Source organism: Piliocolobus tephrosceles, chromosome 5, assembly GCF_002776525.5.
Source record: "Piliocolobus tephrosceles isolate RC106 chromosome 5, ASM277652v3, whole genome shotgun sequence".
Classification (NCBI taxonomy): Eukaryota; Metazoa; Chordata; class Mammalia; order Primates; family Cercopithecidae; genus Piliocolobus; species Piliocolobus tephrosceles.
The window spans coordinates 5,738,582-5,762,377 of NC_045438.1; the positions used below are offsets into that span (position 1 = coordinate 5,738,582).

The 23,796-nt window shown below is 38.6% G+C and overlaps 1 protein-coding gene across 2 annotated transcripts; it reads right to left on the bottom strand.

Annotated features, from left to right (window-relative positions):
• Positions 1-743: 743 nt before the first annotated feature.
• Positions 744-22,128, bottom strand: RWDD1 (RWD domain containing 1). Of its 2 annotated transcripts, XM_023219025.1 has the most exons (8): positions 21,414-21,678; positions 18,921-19,034; positions 12,232-12,297; positions 9,553-9,683; positions 5,381-5,524; positions 3,935-4,067; positions 3,395-3,457; positions 744-1,038 (listed from the first exon to the last, which is right to left on the bottom strand). In XM_023219025.1, exons 5-8 carry the CDS (start codon positions 5,504-5,506, stop codon positions 917-919), a joined length of 444 nt encoding a protein of 147 aa, XP_023074793.1. In that variant the 5' UTR covers positions 5,507-5,524; positions 9,553-9,683; positions 12,232-12,297; positions 18,921-19,034; positions 21,414-21,678; the 3' UTR covers positions 744-916. The 2 variants fall into 2 exon arrangements, with proteins under 2 accessions (XP_023074793.1, XP_023074792.1); XM_023219024.2 differs by lacking the exon at positions 18,921-19,034 and having other exon boundaries at positions 21,414-22,128.
• Positions 22,129-23,796: the final 1,668 nt, after the last annotated feature.

Genomic DNA, 23,796 nt, shown 5'->3' on the forward strand with positions numbered 1-23,796 from the left:
TGAAATTTAATCCCCAGTGTGGTGGTGTTGGGAGATGCAGGCTAGTGGGGTGTTTGGGTTATGGCAGGTAGACCCCTCATAAATAGACTAATGCCTTCCTGTGGGGAGCAGAGGTAAGGGAGTCCTCACTTTACTAATTCCCACCAAAGCTAGTTGTAAAAAACAAAAACAAACAAACAAAAAAAACCTGGCACTTCCGCCCTCACTCTCTGGCCATGTGATCTCCACACACATAGTGCGCCTTCCCCTTCTACCATGAGTGGAAGCAGCCTGAGGCCCTCACCAGGTGCAGATACCCAATCTTGAACTTCCTGGCCATCCAGAATTGTGAGCCAAATAAATCTTTTTCTTTATAAATTACCCAGCCTCAGATATTCCTTTATGGCAATACAAAATGGACCAAAGCGAAGGCTAAACTTCATTTTATTCCTGATCATAATATGGGCCTCCTGGTTTTGTGAAGACTTAAATTTAGTGTGCCTGGGGGCTAGAATCTAGATGGTTTAATGTGCTAGTCACCTCAGTTTTCTCACACTTCATATAAAAGACAACGCTTGAAATCCAGAAGTAGCCACAGTCTCCAGCATAGAAATTCCAAGTTACTCCAATTTCCTGTGTATAAACTCACTCATGTGCACAGCACCAGCCTACCTTCAAGTCTTGGTGTTATAGGCAGGATCTCTCTCAATATTAGGTGATTTTAAATACGTAACCTTGTGCTCACCAGTAAGAAGCCTTGAACATTTTATATTTGAAATTTTAAGGTCAGTTTATTGAGTTCAATGATGAAAGCTATCAGAAGAATATTCTCCTGAAAATAATTTTTTCTTAGAAAAAAAGAAAGGAAAACAAAGCCCTGTGAGCATAGCCACAGATGCTGTGGCAGTCAAGCCTCTCTGCAGATGGGGACAGTTCATTAGTCAGCTGAGTCACTCTCTGGGTCAGCAGGATTATAGTCTGGATCATCTTCATCATCCTCCAGCTCCAAGTCATCCATTTCTTGGAACAAAGACTCATCTACCTCCACGTTGTTTCCAGCTTCAAAAAAAAAAAAAAAAAAAAAAAAAAATCACCTTTAGTCTTATACTCAGAAATAAAAGATACAACTCATTGGCACTACCAAACAGAAATTTCTAAATATGCATGTGAGGGAGGAGTGATGAAATCCCAAACTACAATTACTACATATCATACCACAAGTGATTTGTATTGGTCAGTAGAGACTCTGAAATTTTAAGAGCAACTTCATGTTTCCAGTTCATAATTTAAAAATCCAGTTATTAAAAAAAGGTTACTAGAATTTATAATGTAGCATCTTATATAAGTTGAAGACAAGGATGGTATGTTCTCCTGGTTATAGAAAATTGATTATCACTGACCATGGGACCTGTATGAGGAGTTATGTCTTCCAGTAGTGGCAGATAAGCATTGTTAAAGCTCAGCCATACTTGTTAATTAATTGATTTGATTTGATCTTCATTCTCACCCAGTTCCCCTTTTAACCAATGGTATGCCTTCAGTTACAATGTCTAAAGCCTACAGGAAACAATACCCAGGCTCTGCATTAAACATCTTCACTCTTCAGTGTCTGAAGTAGATAATACAATTAAGTCCTGGCCAAAGAATAACCAGCTCTGTCTAGGAGACATAGCAAAGGCATCATAAAGCCTGAAATATCTTCATGATAAATTTGAAGGCACCAAGAAGAAAAGGAGCCAGGATGAAGCAATTTTAGGTAGAGGTATATGCTAAGGGAGAGAGAAAATATAAGACCTTGAATAATTCTAACTGGAAGATGAAATTCCTGAGAAAAAACACCTGAAAGTAACATAGATGAAGGCCGGATTGAGAAAGACTGTGTAGGTCATTCTCTCCCTATAAGCAGTGGAAACCATCAAAGGATTTTAAGGAGAGAAATTTTATGATTAAATGTGGGTTTTAGAAATACCATCTCACAGGGAATGACTATAGAATAGATAATGGCACTAGGAGGAGGAAGAGATTTAGGGAAATAATTTAAGAAGCTACTACAAAAATCCAGGTGAAAATGACAAAACATTTAAATCAGAAAAGGAAGGCCGGGCGCGGTGGCTCAAGCCTGTAATCCCAGCACTTTGGGAGGCCGAGACGGGCGGATCACGAGGTCAGGAGATCGAGACCATCCTGGCTAACACGGTGAAACCTCGTCTCTACTAAAAACTACAAAAAACTAGCCGGGCGAGGTGGCGGGCGCCTGTAGTCCCAGCTACTCGGGAGGCTGAGGCAGGAGAATGGCGTAAACCCGGGAGGCGGAGCTTGCAGTGAGCTGAGATCCGGCCACAGCACTCCAGCCTGGGCAGCAGAGCGAGACTCCGTCTCAAAAAATAAAAATAAAAATAAAAAATAAATCAGAAAAGGAAAAGGTATCAAAACCTTTAAAATGTTGCCTGTCAGTAAAGGCCTAGCTTAGATTAGAAAGCATTTAGCAGTAAGCTATATCAATACTGCTTCTTAACCTTCTTCAGCAGGTAATTCAGAACAAGGCTAAAAGGCCAGAAGCTAAAGGATTCCCAACTGGCAAGACAGACACAACAAAAGGTTAACGAAGTACAGAACTCTAGAGTGCTATCAGAGGTGTGACTGAGTATGGAGCCCAGTTTAAGAAAACACATGTAGGCCGTAAGCTCCCAAGGGGAGAGAACTGGCCCATACTGTACTCTGCTATATCCTCAGTGGCCAGGACAGTACAATAAATATTTCTGAATGAATGGATGATGGATAGATGGAAGAGAAGAGGATAGGTCGTAGGAGAAAAGCACAAGGGACTAGATGCTCCAAATACATTAAGAGTCCTATGAAAGGCTGGTGAGAGGGAATGCTAGAAGTTAAACATGAGGTTTTTACAAGCTCCATGACAGACCATGGAATAGTTTTCACAGATCTGTGATACTAGAAATTTGAAGAAAACAGGTCACCTGAGTCACAATAACCTGGTTTACTATTTGTGAGGATAGTGTGATCATCATTGTCTATCTATTTCTATCTTTGATATTGCTTAAGTTATCAAAAAATTTAAAATATATGTTGCTATAGAATTACAACATTCATTTCAAATGTATAAATTGGTCAACCACTAGAATTTATTCTCCAAAATGTATTTTTTAACAGCCTTGGGAGGAAAAATGTACAATAAATAAAGTTCAGTTTGATTTTCATGGTTCAAAATTAAAGAGACTACATTATATAGATGTGGAATTCTTTTTTTTTTAATAGAGTCAGGGTTTCACTATGTTGCCCGGTCTGGTCTCAAACTCCTGGGCTCAAGCAGTCCTCCTGCCTTGGAGTCCAAAATGCTGGGGTTCTAGGTTTGAGCTACTGTGCGCATCCTACATGTGGAATTCTAATATCATCTTACCATCCTCCAAGAACTGGATATCAGATGTGTCAAGATTATGATCCGTTTCAAATAGTTGTTTCCCTTAAAAAAAAAGTATGTTTAATTCAAATGGCATAGTTTTTCTCCATTTTCACTACGACACTTAGAAAGCAAGTTTGAAAACCTCTTTTTCCTGTGAATTTCAATAAATTTCTGAATGTATTCAGCAGCTAAGTGGCATAGGAAACGCATCTGCGTTAAAATGGAACACGTGAAAACCCACTCTGCCTTAGGGTACTAGAAGAACAAACGGGTATGACTCTACTACTTCTAAGACATGATCCTGAATGTCCTTCTGTCATAGGATCTAGCAATTATAATACTTATATCAAAGATAAGCCATAAAAATTCATTACAAATTATGAGCAGAGAAATATCATCTGGTAGATATGTTTTCTTTTTGTCCTAGATGCCTAGGTATATTATTTTCTTACAGAAATCTGACAAAATGATCCTCCTGCTATGTAAAAAATGATACAGGAGGGTTTAGGAAGAACAGGAATGGCAGGGGAATCATACCACTTAATTTATTTTTTCCTGCTTGTTCTTCTTCTTTCATCCTTTTCTTTTTAATTTCCAAGAGTTCTGCATCAAACTTGGCCTTCCAATTTAAGAAATTCTCAATTGTAACTGGAGTACCATGGAATAATTGCTTAGAAAATAAAAAAAAGAAGTCACCAGATTAATGAAACAGCAGTTTAACAAATAAATCCTAATAGTATCTTCTAAGTAAATAAACATAACCCCTTATAAGAAAAACAGAAAAATTAATGTTTGAATTTTTGAAATATTTAAACTGATTTCTGCCTGCACTGGCTACTCTCACTGGTTTTGGCAACATACTTTGGAGTAGTCCATTTTTTTTACTTATTACAAAAAACAAAGATAATACGCAATGTATTCACTGTATTTACCACCATAGCTATTCACTGTTAAGAAGAAAAGTTGTTGCTGGCTGATATGGTTTGGCTGTGTCCCCACCCAAATCTCAACTTGAATTGTATCTCCCAGAATTTCCATGTGTTGTACGAGGGACCCAGGGGGAGGTAACTGAATCATGGGGGCCTGTCTTTCCCGTGCTATTCTCATGATAGTGAATAAATCTCATGAGATCTGATGGGTTTATCAGGGGTTTCTGCTTTTGCTTCTTCCTCATTTTTCTCTTGCCACCGCCATGTAAGAAGCTCCTTTCACCTCCCACCATGATTCTGAGGCCTCCCCAGCCATGTGGAACTGTAAGTCCAATTAAACTTCTTTTTGTTCCCGGTTTTGGGTATGTCTTTATCAGCAGCATGAAAACGAACTAATACACTGTCAATAATGACATGTTTTGAATACACATCAATTTCTAATACTAAATCATTGCTTTATCACTTTATTTCAAAATATGAGGTTTTCTTTACATTTAGTAACTATTCAATTCACTGTAGTATAGGGGATTCATAATTCTAAACTCTACACCAAGCTTGTCCAACCCACAGCCAGAGAGCCACATGCAGCCCAGGACAGCTTTGAATTTGTGGCCCAACACAAATTTGTAAACTGTCTTAAAACATGTTTTTTTCTGCAATTTTTTTTTTTTAGCTCATCAGCTATTTTTAGTGTATTTTATGTATGGCCCAAGAAAATGCTTCTTCCAATGTGGCTCAGGGAAGCCAAAATATTGGACACCCCTGGCTCTATATCATAGGTGAAATCTTTATACTTCTTGGTCTTATCTGCAAGAGTTTTACTGACTTTTACTGATTATCATTCATTACTCATGCTATGCCACCAACCAAATGAAGGACTTCTACAATTTTACTTTTAGTAAAACTTTACTAAAATTTACTTTTATTTATTTTTGTGATTTCCAAAAAAAAAAAAAAAAAAAAAATGCTGCTATTGATCAAAAAAACCCTCAAAACCCAACCAAGCAACCAAAAACCGATTTAAGAAATAATAAAACAAGGCTTTTAAATAAACCTTTTCAGCTTCTTCTGCTTCTTTTTCTTTTTGTTTCTTTTCTTCTTCTCTTCTAGTTTTTATCTGATCTACTATTTCATTTAATTTTTCTTGCACAGCTGTCACTAGAGTAAAAATCATCACCATACCAAGATTTTCTTCAGCCTATGTAATGCAAAAACATGATGAGGAATAAACTCTCAGAAAAATAAAAGTCCATACATTTATAATGATTACTAATTTGGTTATACCCTATGTTCATACAGTTCAATAAAAGATCATTTAAGTGAGCATATATATAAATAATAGCTTATTTAAAAAGTCATGTAAATGTGCCATATCCAACTTGAAACAGATACTGTATTTCAGCAAATTCTGTTTAATAATCATATAGGTAAAATTCAGAAAACTGTTTCCTGTAGTAACTAGTAACATCCTTTCTCCAGCATGTTTTCAGTATTTTAGATCTTTCTGACTATTTTAGGAGCCGTGACAATGAACTGCATTTTGAGGCCAGAGTGATTTCTAAAATAATAGAATAATAAAGAATGTAAGAAATACTGTAGTTTATCTATATCGACCTTTTTTTCCTTTAGATTTGAAATGGTTTAAAACCAAATATAAGAGCATCTCAAACTCATGAAAAGGATATAACTCAAAAGGCTATTAGGAAGTTGGTGATTTGAAGGCAGAAAAAAAGTAACAAGATAGGGTTCCAATGAAGAAGACAAAAATAATTTGAAAATATACTAGCCAGAATCTCAGTGCTAGAAGCAGAGATTACTAAACATTTCTTTGACAGGGCTGGCCTCAGCAGCATCTGAATAGGTATTGCATCTCCTGGGCCCTCTAAGTACTAGGCTTCAAGCTAGCTCCTACAATCCAATTCACTGGGGCTTCTCTGTGGTGTTTCTATGCTAACCATCCTATATCTATGACTAAACAAACTTCTCCTGAGTGACAAACCCATATTAAAACTGACTATTTTGGGGCAGTGACTTGATGTTCCACAGTCATCTCAACACAAAACCATCATCTTCTCCTCAAAACTTATTCCTGGATTATCAGTCTCCGCAAATCACACCACCACCCACCCAGCCTGAACATCCCCATCCCATTATAAGCTCCATCACTGCTACTGATCTATTCTTAAAAGTCATAATAAGTCTGTCCATCAACACTGTTATAAGCCTAGCCCAGAGTACCAACATTTTCAGCTTGGAATACAAGGAACTCCTAACTGGCCTTCTTAAAAGCTATGATCTTAAAACCTAACATCAACCTCCCCTGACCACTCAATACATACATACATAAACACACGCACGCACACACACACACACACACACACACACACACACAGAGACAGAGAGAGAGAGAGAGTCACAGAGAGAACTAATCAATTTATAAACTGAAGCACCACAAAACTGATCTAGTCAGTCTCTTGCTTAAAACTCCTTCATAGCTTTGCAAACCAATCAGGACCAAATCCGTATTTTGTGAACAGTTTAGAAGAGCCTTCAAAGAAGACAGTAGCCTCTTTAGTTACGCCACTTATCACCACCAACTTCAAATCCTAAGTTCAATAAATTTTGTGTGACTAGAAGTTCTAGTAGAAATAATCAATCACTTGCTCTCTCTCACCTCAATATCCTTTAACAAGTTTGTTCCTCTACCCTGAAATTCTTCTACTCTATTTCCTGGCTAACTCTTCCTACAGCTCTCAGCTACTCCTGGAAGCTTCTCCAGAACTTTGTCTATGTCAACCCATATAATCTTATATTTCATAAGATTCCATCACAGCATTTTTCATACAGAATGATTTCCAATTTGCTAATCCACACTGCTCACTAGAGAAAAAAAATCAATGAATAGAGAAAAAAAATCAATGAGACCAGGGATGGTGTCTTTCTTGTTCACTCAACCTAATGCTTGACACATTTCAATAACAAAACTTTCATATCCAATAAAAGTAGGATATCTTTTAGAAAAGTTAAGTATTCCAATAGAAAAGCAAAAAAATAATCATTCACATGGAAACTGGACAACTCGGAAGTCATACTAGTTCCACATCACTAGTATTTTTAAAATGCAAATTATAATTACACTCCATTTTCACCTTGTCATCATTTTATGTCCCAATGAAAATATCTGGTATTAGCAGATGTGGGAAAACAGATACCACAATGACTACAGTGAGATCCTAAATTGGCACAACCATTTTGAAGGCTAAATTAGCAGTATGTATGAAATTATTAAGTATGTATTCCCTTTAATCCAGCAATCCTATTTCCAGGAAACACTGAACTAGTATACTCATCAGCAATTCTTTCTTTTCATTTATTCAACAAACATTTGAGTGTCTATTATGTGCCAGGCACTAGGAGTACAAAAAAGAACCTGCTCTAAGGACTTACAAGTAGTGATATATAAGAATGCTGAAAGAATTATATACTAATTCTTAATTATATGTTAATTATATATCAGGCAAAAATGAGAGACAACTGTAAATTGTTTTAGAAAAAGAGTAATTACATATACATACAATGAGATTCTATACAATAACCAAACATAATGACTCATATATGTTTAACTGAAATGAAAAGATGCTCACATATATTATGTGAAAAAGAGGATGTTATAAAACATTACGCATAAAATGATCTAACTTGGGTGGGAGAGGGGACTATGTATATAAGCATAAGGAAAAAAAGTCTCACACTAGATCACACCAAAATGTTAATAGACAATTATACATGGTGGGTACAATTAATACTAATCTTTATTTTCTTCTTCTTCATGATTTTTTGTATCGTCTGAGTTTCTGTAATATGAATTTATTATTTTGATACCGGAAAATTATAACAATTATTTTCTGAAAAACAAAGGACAAATATTCCCTGAACACACCTGAGGCTCAGGAAGGTGTCAAAGAATAAAAAACGGCCTTTTTGAAAAGAGACAGTTTGAGTACAAATAAAATATTAAAAACATGGAAAAATTCACTTGGACTATATAATTTACATTAAAGTGTGACTGACTGAATATAGCATAACCATCCCAGGTTCTCTGCAATGTTTTAGAAGATGTTTGGAGAGCTGGGCAAGGTGATTCATGCCTGTAATCCCCACACTTTGGTAGGCTGAGGCAGAAGGATCACTTGAGCCCCAGAGTTCAAGGCTGCATGAGCCATGATCATGTCACTGCCCCGCAGCCTGGGTGACAGAGCAAGACTCTGTCTCCAAAAAAGTAAAAATATAAAAAAAAAGATGTTAGAATTAGCATAACTTTATGCTAGGTAACAAGGTGAATAGGGCCCAAGATCAGCAAAAATTCCTATCTGATACATCTTCTTTCACTCCTCATTGTGCAAGAGCTCCAGATATTTTTACAACATCAACATTTTGGTGACCACTGGTCTTTGGAATACGTAAGTCACGTCTAAGGTGGAGATATGTTTTCTGTCAATTCTTCTTAGAGTAAACAAATAAAGGTAGGACTTCTGACTTTAAGATAGTGGTATAAGAATTGTACCCCCCTCCCTACTCTCTACTCTGAAGAACCCCATGAAAACTCTCTACCCAGGCGAGAGTATATTTTAAATACCTGCCAAGCCCAGATTATGGGTAGCCTATCCCACAATAAAATTAATCCAGTAAAACCTTTTGTAATATCCATTTTTATTTCCACATAAGCCTCCCCTCATAAAGGGGTCATAAGCCATTACTATTGTTTGTAAGCTTCGGGAGGAGGAGAGAGGGGAGAAAAAAATCAATCACTAGTACTTTTCCCAGACTATAGGCAACTAGAGTGTAACAAGTCAGAGAGGGAAGAAGTTTTAATTTTTTTAAAAAGTTGAAAATTGTAGCTACATATGGGACTAGGCATTCTAAAAACCAAATCAAAACACTGTTTACAACTTAAAGTACCCATTGGACTTTTTATCACTCATGACATGAGCGAAAAAGCCATGGGGCTGACTGAGTTTCAAGCAGGGGCACTGGGACAAATTCTATTACTCAAATTTTAAAGAGACAGTAGGTAACAAAAATAAAGATGCTCTGTGATTATGTATCATGAATTCTGCTTGGTCAATGTACTATTTACACAATAGCATTTTCTAACTCTTGAAATTAATGTGTAATATTTAAGGCCAACAAATGCTGCTACAAAACATAAAATTATTATTTCCTTACCTGTAATGCTAGTAATTTTAAAATGTCTGAGACATCATTATCTTCTAGGTTTTCCTGGGAGAATATTTCATAAAGGGGAGCTTCATCTGGGTATTTTTCACCATATGTAAACTTGAGGGTAGTCTGGACAGCTAAGACACAAGATAAGAGTTTGATGTGAATACCTTAAAAAATAGAGGTAGATATCTTTGTTGAATCAGTAAAAAGTGGCACAACAGATTTTCCTATGAAGAAAAAGGTTAGTAAGAGACCAGATGGATAATCACTAATGTAAACAACACATACCACAACAGATAAGTGAAACAAATCATGGGATTACCAAAAATCACACTTACACATGAAGCACATTTACCACGTATTGGTATTTACCAGACTGCAAGTCTGAGAAAGAGGATGAATAAACGCCACTCATTAAAAACCGTTCCTAAGATAAACAAAAGGCACTGAATACAGCACATTTTTAAAAACTACCACCGTATGCTGATTTTCAGCCTCTACCAGAGCCAGTTCCTACCTGCAGAAGATCTGGCTGTAGCCCTGGAATCTATATTTAAATCCACACAATGTCAGCAGGGCTAATTAGTGGCTGGATGGCACCGTTTTGACCTCGACAGTGTAAAAGGTTGTATGAGAAACTTTTAACCTAATTCATCAGATATTCTCACTCACTCTTTAAGACTGTGTCAATTTACGGATCTCACACTTGTACGGAAGTAAAACTCCTACGGGCATGTCAGTGCCAGGTGCCTCTCTGCAGCGCAGGCCACTGAGTTCTCAATCCCATCAGGCAGTCTGCAACTGAGCAGTAGTGTGAAACATTTTCTGTTAAGACTTTTTATGACAATGATCTTTTTCCCAGAGTGCCATCTTTTGTGTAACTCACATTTTATATTATTAAAAGCTACTGATTTTGATGAAGCAATACAAATTTATACTGCTCTTCATGGACGGGGAAAAAAAGCACCTTAAAATTTGCAGGTTTGATATTTTATTTTTCATGTTATGATATTAACAAGGAATTTTATACACCAAAAATTGCAAAAGATTATGTGTTAGAGGTCAGTAAGAAACAGTATCTTCTAGCATTTTTCTTTCTTCTTTTATTAGCACATTTTTAGTTTTATTGCTGGAACAAGATTTTTTTTTTCATTTTATTTCTTCCCCAGCTTTCTTGAGGTACACTCAACAAATAAAAATTGCATATATTTAAGGTGTACAATGTGATGTTTTGATATACATATATATTTTGTGAAATGATTATCAGAACCAAGCTAATTAACATCACCTCACATCATTATGATTTGTGTGTGTGTGTGTGTGTGTGTGTGGTGAGAACACTTAAGATCACCTCTTTTAGTAAATTTCAAGTATACAATACAGTATTATCTATAATTAATTACAGTCACTATGTTGTACATTAGATCCCCAAACTTACTCATCTTGCATAACTGAAACTTCGTACCCTTTGGCCAACATCTCACCATTCCTATTACCTCCCAGACTTTAAATAATCAATGCATTAAAGAAGAAATTTAAAGGGAATTTTAAAAATATCTTGAGACAAAGGAAAATGGAACATGGCCAGGTGCTGGTGTTCATGCCTGTAATCTCAGTACTTTGGACAGTCAAAGTAGAAGGATCATTGCAAGTCAGAAGTTCAAGACCAGCCTGGGCAACAGAGTGAGACCTCGTGCCTACAAAAAATTAAAAAATTGAGCTGGGAATGGTAGCATGTGTCTGTAGTCCTTGCTATTTGGGAGGCTGAAGGTGGGAGAACTGCTTGAACTCAGGAGTTGGAGGCTGCAGTGAGCTAACAGAGCACCATGGCACTCTAGCCTGGGCAACGGAGTGGGACCCTTGTCTCTAAAAAATATTTAAAATTTTAAAAATTTTAAAACAAGAAAAAAAAAAAAAAGAAAATGGAAACACATCATACCAAAACTTATGGGTTGAAGCAAAAGTTGTTCTAAGAGGAAAGTTAATAGCAATAAATGCCTACATCAAATAAAAATAAAGTTCTGAAGAAACAATTTAACATGCCCCTCAAAGAACTAGAAAAAGAAAAAATGGCATGAAATCATCACAAGGAAGAAAATAATAAAGATCAGAACAGAAATAAATGAAATACATTAGAAAAACAACAGGAAAGGTCTAACAAAAAAGCTAGACTAGAAAAAAGGGAGAAGACTAAAATAAATAAAATCATACATGAAAGAAGATATTTTATAACTGATATTAGGGATGGGGAGATACTAGTTACAGGATAAAAGGTTTAAGACAAGATGAGTAACTTCAGATCTACTGTAGTGCATTGTTACTACAGCTAACAATAATGTACTGTATACTTAAACATTGCCAAGAGATTAGATATTAAATGTTCTCACCAAAAAATTAAAAAGTAAATTAAAAAAATAAAGTTTATCATTGTGGCAAATTATTATTATTTCACTTTTAAAAACTAAGCTTATTGTGCCAGACTATATTTCATTAATTTCCTCTCTATTTCCCTAGAAATCATGTTCACACAGTAAATTCTGACTAGAAATATACAACATTCATAGTAGATTCGTAACAGCCCCTTAGCACCTCCACACTGGCAATATCCAGCATAATGCCTACAGAATGAATGAAATTCCTGAGAAGCTTAGAAAAACCACAAGTATTTTTTATGAGACTTACTTTCATCATTTTCTCCAGCCTCAGATGTCACAGTGATGGTGAAGCTGGGTGGATTTTCTGATAATACTGCAAGAAAATACACACAGAAGTTATTGAAATGCCTTCTAAGGCAGATACTTTTCCTTATTAGCAAATTATCCCTCCTGGAAACTGGTCCCTAGGCTATATTTCCATTTCCAGAAATACAGACTAAACAGAACACTGAAATGATAAAATTACCATCAACTTTCTATTTAAATGCAGGGTTGTCTTTAATCTGGAAAGAAATAACTATGGTAGATAACCCTCTTGGAGTTTTACCAAGACAACTAAAATAATTAAGTAGTTTACCTTTTATTTTAAAATCTCCACCTATACATGGAAAATCACATTCTTAAAAAAATCCCAAACATAATGGCAAAGAGTTTCATGTTTCCCACCTGAAACTACCCACTGATATTCATGTTTCACTGATTTTTATACTTATATATTGTGAGATATAACTCAGAATCTCCATGACAAACAGTAAATACTGATTTGTTAAAATTAGTGTCTTCTTGCTGTCATTCTCTACCACATCATCTCTGAAACCAAACTTTCTTTCACACATGCTTACTAAGCCTCTACCATCTTTCACAGAATTATAAATCAAATAGCTATGAATGTAAACATCAGATTGCATGTAATTTACTCAGCAAGACGAAACATGTAAAGCAACATTTATATAAATAACAAAGTTTTGTATGTCATTTTATAGCCTATTGTCTATCTAATACTCATCTCTGTTTATTATCTATTCCCCAACAAGAACGCTGTAACAACTCTATGAGAGCCCCTAGATCAGTATCTGGCAGTATCTAGAAACTCAATATTGCCCCAATAAAAGAACTAAATGAATAGAACGAAAGGAGGAAAAACATCAACGAAGAGAACTTGTACTCAGAACCATCTGAAAAGTAAACAAGGAAACTTCAAGCCACCAGGGATGGCTGCTAAGCCTATGAGAAAAGCCTATGCCTCATTCCTTGTCCAGGAAGCACTGGTACCTGTTAAGGTTGGCAGCAGCTCTGCAGGCTTTTTCAGAAATGAAAGAGTAATAGATCCCTGAAGAAGCAATCATGGAAACTCTTCAACTTTTCCTACCTGGGAACTTTCTAAAGCCATTATAAATATATACTATCAACAGTATTTTCTGGCTGGGCACAGAGGCTCATGCCTATAATCCCAGCACTTTGGGAGGCCGAGGTGGGCGGATCACTTGAAGCCAGGAGTTCGAGACCAACCTGGCCAACATGGTGAAACCTCATTGCTATTAAAAACACAAAAAATAGCCAGGCATGGTGGCGCATGCCTGTAATCCCAGCTACTCCAGAGGCTGAGGCACAAGAATTTATTGAACTTGGGAGGCAGAGGCTGCAATGAGCCAAGATTGTGCCACTGCACTGCAGCCTGGGCGACAGAGCAAGATTCTGCCTCAAAAAAAAAAAAAAAAAAAAAAGATAAATAAAAAACCGCAAACCAATTATTTTCAAGATAGATGTCTTCATTTTCATTGAATTTAAGGTACTTTAAGAAATGATGAACACCTGTGATTACTAGAAAAGTGTTAGATAAAAGACTCAGGAGATTCATATTTTAATAGGTCTTGGGTAGTCCAGCCCATGCTGAAAAAAGTTTCAACCCACTGAAAGGTTATTATAATAGAGCCATAATACGGTTGGCCTCGTCTATATTTTAACAAATACATGCAAAATATAGTTGATGTATTTCATTCTTATTTCCTTTCATGACCAACTTTAGCAAGTCATGAAATGTAAACACTGCAACTATAGAAATAAGGGATCAGCCCAATGACATTCCAACTTATTACCACTTTCTAGAACTCCCTGAGGCTATAGGTCAGGGGTAACCAATACTCAGTTACAACAGGTAACATTTAGTGAGCATCACTTTGTGCTTGTGCTACGCTATGCATTTACACGAAAATCCTGTACTTCTAGCACAGGACCATGATTTATACTATTACTGTGATTCACTAAATTTCAATGCCATCAAGTATGAGATACACTTTACGTACCACTAAGAAAGAAAAATAAGCTGCAAACGAAACCGACATGTAACTGATTATAAGACGAGTCCATATTTCAGAGATGTTAAATGTAAAATATGTCTTAAAAATAATTAAATGTGGCCAGGCGCAGTGGCTCAAGCCTGTAATCCCGGCACTCTGGGAGGCCGAGACGGACGGATCACGAGGTCAGGAGATGGAGACCATCCTGGCTAACACGGTGAAACCCCGTCTCTACTAAAAAAATACAAAAAACTAGCCGGGCGAGGTGGCGGCGCCTGTAGTCCCAGCTACTCGGGAGGCTGAGGCAGGAGAATGGCGGGAACCCGGGAGGCGGAGCTTGCAGTGAGCTGAGATCTGGCCACTGCACCCCAGCCTGGGTGACAGAGCGAGACTCTGTCTCAAAAAACATAATAATAATAATAAGAATTAAATATACTATCATCCCAATTTTACAGATGTGAAAACTGAGATACAGCGCTTTTAAATAATTTGTCCAAGGATATCAGGTAGTAACTGAACAAACAGAATAAACTATATAGAGCATCATTTAAAAAGAAAACATATTTCCAGCTGAGAAATTCCAAGGAAGTCATTTGAGCTAGGCTGTGAATCATGAGTGGCATATTGGCAAGCAGAGATAGAGAAGGGAAATGCACTTGAGGGCACCATGGAAGCAAGGGCCTAATGGTGGGAAAGCTAAAGATATATATAAGGAATAAGAAATTATTCAGTTTGCTGAACTTTTATGTGAGCGAAGAAAACTAGGTGAAAATACAGTTGAAAGTTTAGTTGTACACAATCTTTTTTTTTAGCAATAATCTGATCAGAATTGTTCTCAAAACATAGGAAGACAAATCTAACAACAGTGCATAAAATGAAAGGAGGGAAACGACTACAGGCAGTATGAAACTAGGTCACTATTGCGATAATCCAGGCAAAGGTAATGAGGTCCTGAACTAGGACAGCAGCAATGGGAATAGTGGGAAACGGTGGTGATGATATTTTAAGTTGGCAGGCTGCAGGCTGAGAATGTGATGCCACTAACAAAAATGAGTAATAACAAAAAAATCAGACATGATATATTTTAGGGACACTTTAGGACTGAGTTAGAAGTGTTGAACATGCAATCAGAAATGGGCGAATGGTGGTAAAGAGAGCTGGGCTTTAATTCAATTTGGGATCATCTACACAGAGGTGACAGTTAAAGCCATTAGACTAAATGAGATCATCAGAAATGTAACACAAAGAAAAAAAGCCACCATAAGCTTTGTAAGGAATCCTCAATTTGGAGAACAAAGTCAGAGGAAGTAAAAACAAACCCAAGAGGGAACAGTGTTATGAAAATCAAGGGAAGTGAGTTTCAAGAGCAGGTGAAGAATGATTCTCCTCATTCTACTCCATCCTGCCCACTGTCTCTTGTCAGTTTCCTAGCAGGCAGATTTCATCACATTGTTACCTGCTTACGGCAGCAGTTCCCTATCCATACACAGTGTGTTGGAATGAGCTGTGACAAAGGGGTAGAACCACAGCCAGCACACTAAAAAATACACACGTAACTCAAAGTCTATTTTATTTGTGAAGTCACCCCACCTATTAGAATCTGAGTCTGATGTGGCAGTGCCTACAATATGCACTGTATGGTCTGTGTGGGAATAAAATGGGCAATGAACTCTTGCCCTGTCAGATCACATCTAAGTCCCTGAAAAAGCCCTCTGTGATGTGGCCCCTGCTTATTGGTCAAGTCTCATTTTCCACGACTCTCACTTCTCACTTCATGTTCTAATACCCAAATAACTTGTCCTTTGAACACAGTCTGATCCCTCAGAGTCCTACTTCTGCATATGTGCGTCCCAGGCTGCAATACCCTTTCCCTAGTCTCATTTACTTGTTAACTTGTCATTACACCTAAATTTTCCAAAACAACTCAGACCATCCCCTCTCCCTAAATGTATCTGATGTCTGTTCCCCAAGCTGAGATCCTAAAAAAATGCATATAGTAAATATCTGGTAAATGAGGAAACCAAAAAATATGGGAATGTTAGCAAGAATATCAGTGAACTGCCAGACCTGGGGAGCCAGAAAGAAGAGGGAGGCAAGATGGACCAGAAAGAAACTGCTGAACTACCAAGTCATGAGAAATCATGAGATGCATGTTCAATAAAGAGCATGGGAACAAAAGAACTACAGTGTAAGGTTATGGGAAGGAGTAATTTTCAGGGGCCAAAATGTTAGAGTTGGCATTTTCAAGGTGTGGCAATGCCCATGTGGAGCTAAAAAAAAGTGGAAATCAAAATCATTAGTTGAAAGACACAAGAAATTATGAAGCCACATTACTGGAAAAATCAATTAAGATGGTATTTCTAGTAAAGAGTATCATATGTTTGTTTTACAATTATAAGGTATAAGGTATTTCCACTCACATTATTTCTCATTAAACTGATACAGAGACTAAGGCTTGGAGAGGCTAAGTGGTTTGTCTAAGGACACTACATAAAGTTGCCACTAGAGAGCAAAAACGTGAAGCAAGTACAGCAAAGAAAAAAGATGTTGGGAAGTACTGCTAAAAGTCCCCCAATATCCACTCTCCCCTTATTTAAGTTATGCCACTTTTAACTCAGCATACTGACTACCCAGAATAAAGACTACATTTCCCAGTTTCATTTCCAGCTAGCCCTCACCAAATGATCAAGTTCCCACTAAAAAGATCGAAGTAGATATGCCCTCTGACAGTTTCCAGGAAATTTCCTTAAGAAACTTGCCTTCTCTCACTTCTCTCTGTTCTTCTTCCTTCCTTTATTCATCCTACTTCCTGGAAAGGGAATGTTACCATCTTGGCCATGAGTGTAAGACTACATCTTAGGGATGACAGAGAGTTACATTAGAAGATGGGTCCCTGAGGAGTTCTTGAAATAGAGCTGCCACAAAGAAACTCTCTTGCATGTGCAAGAGCATGTAAGCAAGAGCAAAATAAGTTTTTACCTTTTTAAAACCCAATGTTATTGGGGGTTTTCTGTCACAGCTGAATCTGATCTTATTAAAATAAGTATTTTTTAAAAACAGAAAAAGGGATATTTCAAAGTTGGGCAGTAACTAAAATAAGGATGGGAAAGTTACTTAATTGAATTCACAGAAATAGATAATTCCTAAATTCTGATAAAAGACTAATCCCATTACCATGCATTACTGTGAGTTAGGGTAAATAGAAGAAAGACTAGTCTTCAATAAGGATGCCAGACTTCTACCACTGTAAGTAATTCAAAATACTTTTGAGGGCCGGGCACGGTGACTCATGCTAGCACATGATGACTCAATCCTAGCACTTTGGGAGGCTGAAGTGGGTGGATCACTTGAGGCCAGGAGTTCAAGACCAGCCTGGGAACATAGCGAGACCCCAGTCTCTACTAAAAATACAAAAATTAGCCAGGCATGGTGGCACATATCTGTAATCCCGACCACTTGGGAGGGTGAGGCAGGAGAATTGCTTGAACCTGGGAGGTGGCAGTTGCAGTGACCCAAGATGATACCACTGTACTCTAGCCTGGGTGACAAAGGGAGACTCTCTCAAAAAAAAAAAAAAAAAGAAAAAAATTGAGAAAAAGAGCTGGGCCAGGTGCAGTGGCTCATGCCTATAATCCCAGCCCTTTAGGAGTCGGAGGCGGGAGACTTCCTTGAGGCCAAGAGTTCAAGACTAGCCTGGGCAACAGAGCAAGACCTCTGCTGATACAAAAAATGCAAAAATTAGCCAGGCGTGGTACTGCAAGCCTGTAATCCCAGCTACTCTGGAGGCTGAGGTGGGAAGATCACTTGAGTCCAGAGGTCCATGGCTCCAGTGAGCTGACTGGGGCACTGTGCTTCAGCCTGGGTGACAGAGTGAGACCTTGTCTCAAAAAGGAGAGGGAGAAGGGAGAGGGGGAGAGGGGAGGGGAGGGGAGGGGAGAGGAGAAGGAAAGAAAAGGGTAAGGAAAGGAAAGGGTAAGGAAAGGAAAGGGGAAGAAAGGAAGGAAGCAAGGAAGGAAGGAGAGAGAGAGAGAAAGGAAAAAAAGAAAAAAGAAAGAAAGAAAGAAAAAAAGAGAGAGAGAGGAAGGAAGGAAGGAAGGAGGGAAGGAAGGGAAGGAAGGGAAGGAAGGAAAGGAAGGAAAGGAAGGAAAGAAAGGAAGGAAGAAAGTTAGCTGTTGGCCATAGAGGAAGGGCAGAGAGACGTTAGGGGACAGATGGTGGTGAAACTGACAGAATTAAAGATTTGTCAAAAACAGGGATAAAGAGGTAGCAGCTAAAAGGTACATTAAGAGATACACAAATTACCTTTAGTTTCCACAAAATATGAGAGAGACCATATTAAAATAAGTACCTCTGGTTGTTAGGGAGTGTCTGACCTTTCAAAAAGTATGACTTAGAACAAACTGCTTTTACAAGATGACTTCTTACCTATCTCAAGATACAATTATAACTGTCAAATGTGAACGGCTGCTGCTTAGAGGTACTGACAAAGAAATACAGGATTATGTACTCCTCTTTGTAAGGCAAACAGAATTAAGGAAACTCGGCTTTTGGTTAACCTGATGCCAACAAATTTGTTTCAATAAAACTCCCCACAGCCAGAGATTTCAATACATAAATTGAAATAACCAAATTCTACTACCTTAGCAGGACCTTGTCAAGTGAAGAACTACTGAAGGAGAATGTGGTATCAGGAGAGTCCATTTATATTTTGGAAGACTAGTTGTTAGGAGGGTTGGATCAATGTGCAATCAAGCTACAGAATAGGCAAAAAGAAGAAATTGTATTATGATTTGTTATCATCACAACAAATGCAACACTGGACCAAAAGTACTTTGCAAATAGTCAAAGCAATTAATTCTGAGGTTACGCTAAATCTATGTGCCTAGATCTACGGGCTGGACTGTGCCTCTTCAGCATCCACATGGGGTCACGTGTACTTAACAAATCTTCTTTGTCAGGCACTCAGTCATCCATTAAAAAAAAAAGGATATTTCCTTCATCAATAGCATTGAGTATTAACCAAATTTAATAATTAAATGTGATTCAAAATGAAGTTACAAAACTCTCATTTAGTGTTCCTTGGCCAACTGACACAAGCAAGATCTCTTTCTTAAATCTGGCATGAGAATACAAAAGTATGGAATCATAAATACAAAAGAAGGCTTTAAAACAGCAAATCTTGCAAATCTCCAAGATTTTAAAAGATCAGACATGGAAACATTTTATTTCAAAATCCTCTGCCTTTTCCCCAAGAGGTTTCATAAAGAACGTGATCACTAGGAAGGCAACGTTCCCTAAGAATTATAAATAAAGACATCTCATTTTAATTTATTTATTGCAAAGCTTGTAGAAATGTTGACAGGAGTTAGAGACAGATGGCTTATCTGATAGTGCAGAATACCTGAATGCATCAAAAGATTCATAAATTGTCTTTTATTACCCTGGCTCAGAATCCTCAAGCACTTGGGCATCTGATAAGAATTTCACATAGTGAACTATACCAGAGCTGTCAGGGCCTAGTACAATTTGAAACACCTACAAGATTATTTCAGGGTTAAATATCAGTTTTATAAATGCTTATATGCATAGGATTCAGTGAGCGATAGCTTATGTCCAAAGAAATGAAAAGAACAGCGTATCCTGCTTTCTTGACTCTGCCTACAGTGTTCATATGTATTATATTTCCAAAGTTCTGGAAATGACCAAACATGATTAAGAATATATCCAACAACTGACCCTATATTCTATTTTAGACACAGACATATAAGCAAGGATAGAGAAGGGAGCCAGACTCCATACACACTCACCCAGTTCATGACACTCTCAAACCCCTCTTCACTCATCCCCTTAACATCCTCACAGCACAGAGGTACTGCTGGTGAGAGAGAACATGAACAGGACTGGAGCTATACAGGGATAGCTGAGAGACATCTGCCTGTTGGCAAAGCAGAACAAAATTTGCTACCATTGCAAGCAGTGATCAAAAGGTGGAACCAAGAAAACTAAGCTAAACGATGAAAGGGAGAGGGGTTGGAGTTTATGAGTTAAAGTAATACACCTTCCACTATAAATTCTGACTATCAACGATAGGCAACACTCAAAGGAAAGGATGGTGAATGTAAATGCACACACCTAGTTTCTACTCACTCATATTGGCTTTATTTGGCCGCTTCTCAAATCTCAGAGGAGCCATATTGATATAGTTATGTAGCATGTTTATAATCAACCGAAGTATGGCTTAATAGAGAAATCTCATCCTCTAAATTATACCTAATGAACTTCTCATTATAATATTTTACATTAGCCCAACCTATCAAGTAATCTTCGGCTCTCCCCATTCTCAGCTGGAGCTGAATCCCAAGTCCCACATGTCTGGAAGGTGAAAGAACAGGCAAGCGTTCCGGACGTAACTCTGAGTACCAGCCCTGCCGCGAACTCGCTGGCGGACAGTCACTTAGCTTTCCTCAGCCCCCAAGACCTTGGCTTGTAGCAGGACCCCCAGGCTAGATGATGTCTAATCTCCCTTCCAATCTAACAACCTACGAATTTATAGCGGAACGGAACTTTGGGCCACGTTATCCATCAGGCATTCTGCTGAACGCCAGATTTTTTTTTTTTTTCCATAAGAAAAGAAACCCGGCAGACTTCAGGGACTACACTACTCTCAAAACCTATCTGAGTAACTGAGAACAGTATTCTGAATCCCATAAACTAAAACAGCATCGTATGAAAAACACTTTCTACCTTAAGAAAGGTGAAAATGTGAAAACTAACATCCTTGCGGCTGTGGAAAAACGAATCTCACTCGGAGCATCTTTTCTCTTAACGTATTAGAAATCTCAGGTTGCTGCAGGTTACACAGAAACCAAAGTAATCCCGACTCAATTTTCAGGCCTGACACCTTCCAGCATCACCCGGACTTTTAGATTTCAGGCAACAAGCAGAGAAGGGGGGAAAAGTCACTGGGTTGCTGGTAAGTGACTGAAGAACTTGAGAAGAGTGGAGGGCAAGGTGGCCGCGCGGCCTCACGGTCCCCTTCTCCACCCCAGCCTAGGAGGCCCAGAGCTGCGGCGGCTCCTGCCCGTCCCACTCCACCTCGGGGCGGCTGCAGGCTTGCGGCCGCGGAAGTCACCTGTGAAGGAGTCAGGGTAGATGGACTCCAGAGCCTCCAGCTCGTTGCGCTGCTCCTCGCCGTAATCTGTCATCGTGGCCCTTGCTCTTGCCCATGGATTGCCCAGACACCTAGGCGGCGCGCAGCAGCCCAGACAGCTGCGGCGCCGGGAGAGCGGGCGGCGGCCAGGCGGGCGCAGGCGCAGAGTCCCCGGCTGGAAGGCCCAGGGCCCAAAGCCAGACCCGGCCTGCTTAGCTACAGTTAAGCGCCGGCCTCCGCCTGCTCCCTACTTCCAAGTTCGACTAGTTCTGCCTGGCCAGGGGGGCACTGATTTGCTGCCTGTCCCACACTCGCTCGGGACTTGCTGGGACGGTGCGCGCGATCTGGCATTTGCTAAGGACACCTACAGCCGGCTCCTGGGCTTTGCAGGCCCTGAGCCTTAGAAGCTTCTCAGCGCGGCATCCTCGCTCGATGAGTCTGGGCTGAAAGGCCGCATCGTGCGCCAGGGAAAGATAGCGTCGCTGGTGGCCGAGACAGGGCTAGGGGCGTCGGGTGCCTTCACCTTTTCTGGTTTCCGATTTGACCCTGTGGCGTAGGTGCTGCGATCTTGCTACCTAGTGTGGACTAGTGGGGGCCAGGAGATTTCTGCGCTTCTTCAACTTCGTATTGCTTGGCGTCCCACGGGAGTTGGACGAGGGGCTGGGACCAGGGTAGATTCCACTGGGCGGGGGAACAAAAGCTCTGCACTGCCTTGAATGAGCACGGAAGGGTCGGTCTAACTGCTTAATAAGTCGGGGTGGATTCGGGGGGGAGAAGTAGACCGTAGGTCCGGCTTCTCGGTTCAGATCTTTAGGCTTAACTTGTGAATTTGTGAAATGATCGCGGCTTGACGTTTTATAGATCTCAAGATGTCCGTGACTGTGTATTTGTGAATGTACAGTCGAGAGGAATGTCGATCTCAGTAATAACAGTTTTAATATGCAATGTAAAAACTGCAGTACCCCGAGAAATATTGAGAACTTTTAATTTGGTAATACCACTTCCAAGAATAAACTTGAGCAAGTAGCATGCATCTGTGATCTCCAAGGTCATTGCAGCAATTACAAAGAAAATTTTCAAAGTACCATGATGGCAAAAGCTAAGAAAATGGCTAAATAAACATGGTTAACTTTATGAAAAGAATATTAAACAACTGTAGTAACAATAATAAAGGATCCCATGTGCCTTTATTATAATATTGTGCTAAGTCGAAAAAATGGAAACTTTTAAGAAAATACGCAAAAGGTGTTCCCCACTTTTCTGTATTTTTCTTTGTTTTGATTTCTCTGTATTAAAGCTGGTTTCACTTGTATAGTGGGAGGAACACTTTTTAAACGAAAGCTTCCTAATGAAGTCTCTGAAGTTTTCTCTTGTTGAAATGGTGATGTCCCATGGACCAGAAGGCACCTTGATCTTTTATTGAGGAGTGCTGCTTACCTATGGCAGAGGAACACTTTGGTACTCATTACGTGTTTACGGTATTAAGGGTTGATTTCAGGCATTCTTTTAAACTTTAAGGAAAAAAGTGGAGTCTCCTAACTATGATGAGAATCAAATAAAATACATAAAGTAACTTTGCAATTATAAGTTGCTCATTTTTTTTGGATCGCCTCAGTTCAGAGGAATTATAATGATTTGTTATAAGGAAAGAGCTGCCAGAGGAAACAGCTAGTGCATAAGTCCTAAGGGGGGAGTCAAGGCTGACTTTTGGCTACAAGAACTGGAAAGATGAAGTTCTGTTGACCGAAATAAGTGAGGAAGACAGAATCAAATTGGGCAAGGAAGATGGCATTACATCTTTAAATGACTCCTAGATCAAAGAAAATCAAGCAAAATTAAGTTTTTTCTCCTAACAGAATAATAAAAACAACCTACCAAAAGAAATGAGATGCAGCAAAGCAACAAACATAACAAGGTTTACGTTAGAAAAAGGTTACTTTTGGTTGCCAATTGCAATCTAGTAAATGTAGTACCTCTTTATTTGCATTCCTATTTTATTAACAAAACTTTCGGTAAAGCATCCTTTTCAAACCTTATGTATCACTGTAAATAAACCCTACATGCTTCAGAATGCTCAAGAGTGTTACTTTGATACTGGAGATGGCTCTCGTAATCAAGGAAACACATCTGCAAATCTTTGTCATACCCACATGTGCATTATTAAGCATTTTTTAGTGGATCTCTAATTTCATTTTGACCATAACACATACTTAACAGAACACAGCAAGTCCCTTAACTGAAATTGTGGAAAATTCTCATGAGACAAACTGACTTTCTTTTAGTGTTTCGTTTTTAATTGGTAGTTAAAGATGTTATAGACCAACTGTGTTTTAAGCTCTGCAGGTAGGCAAACGGTGTGAGCCAC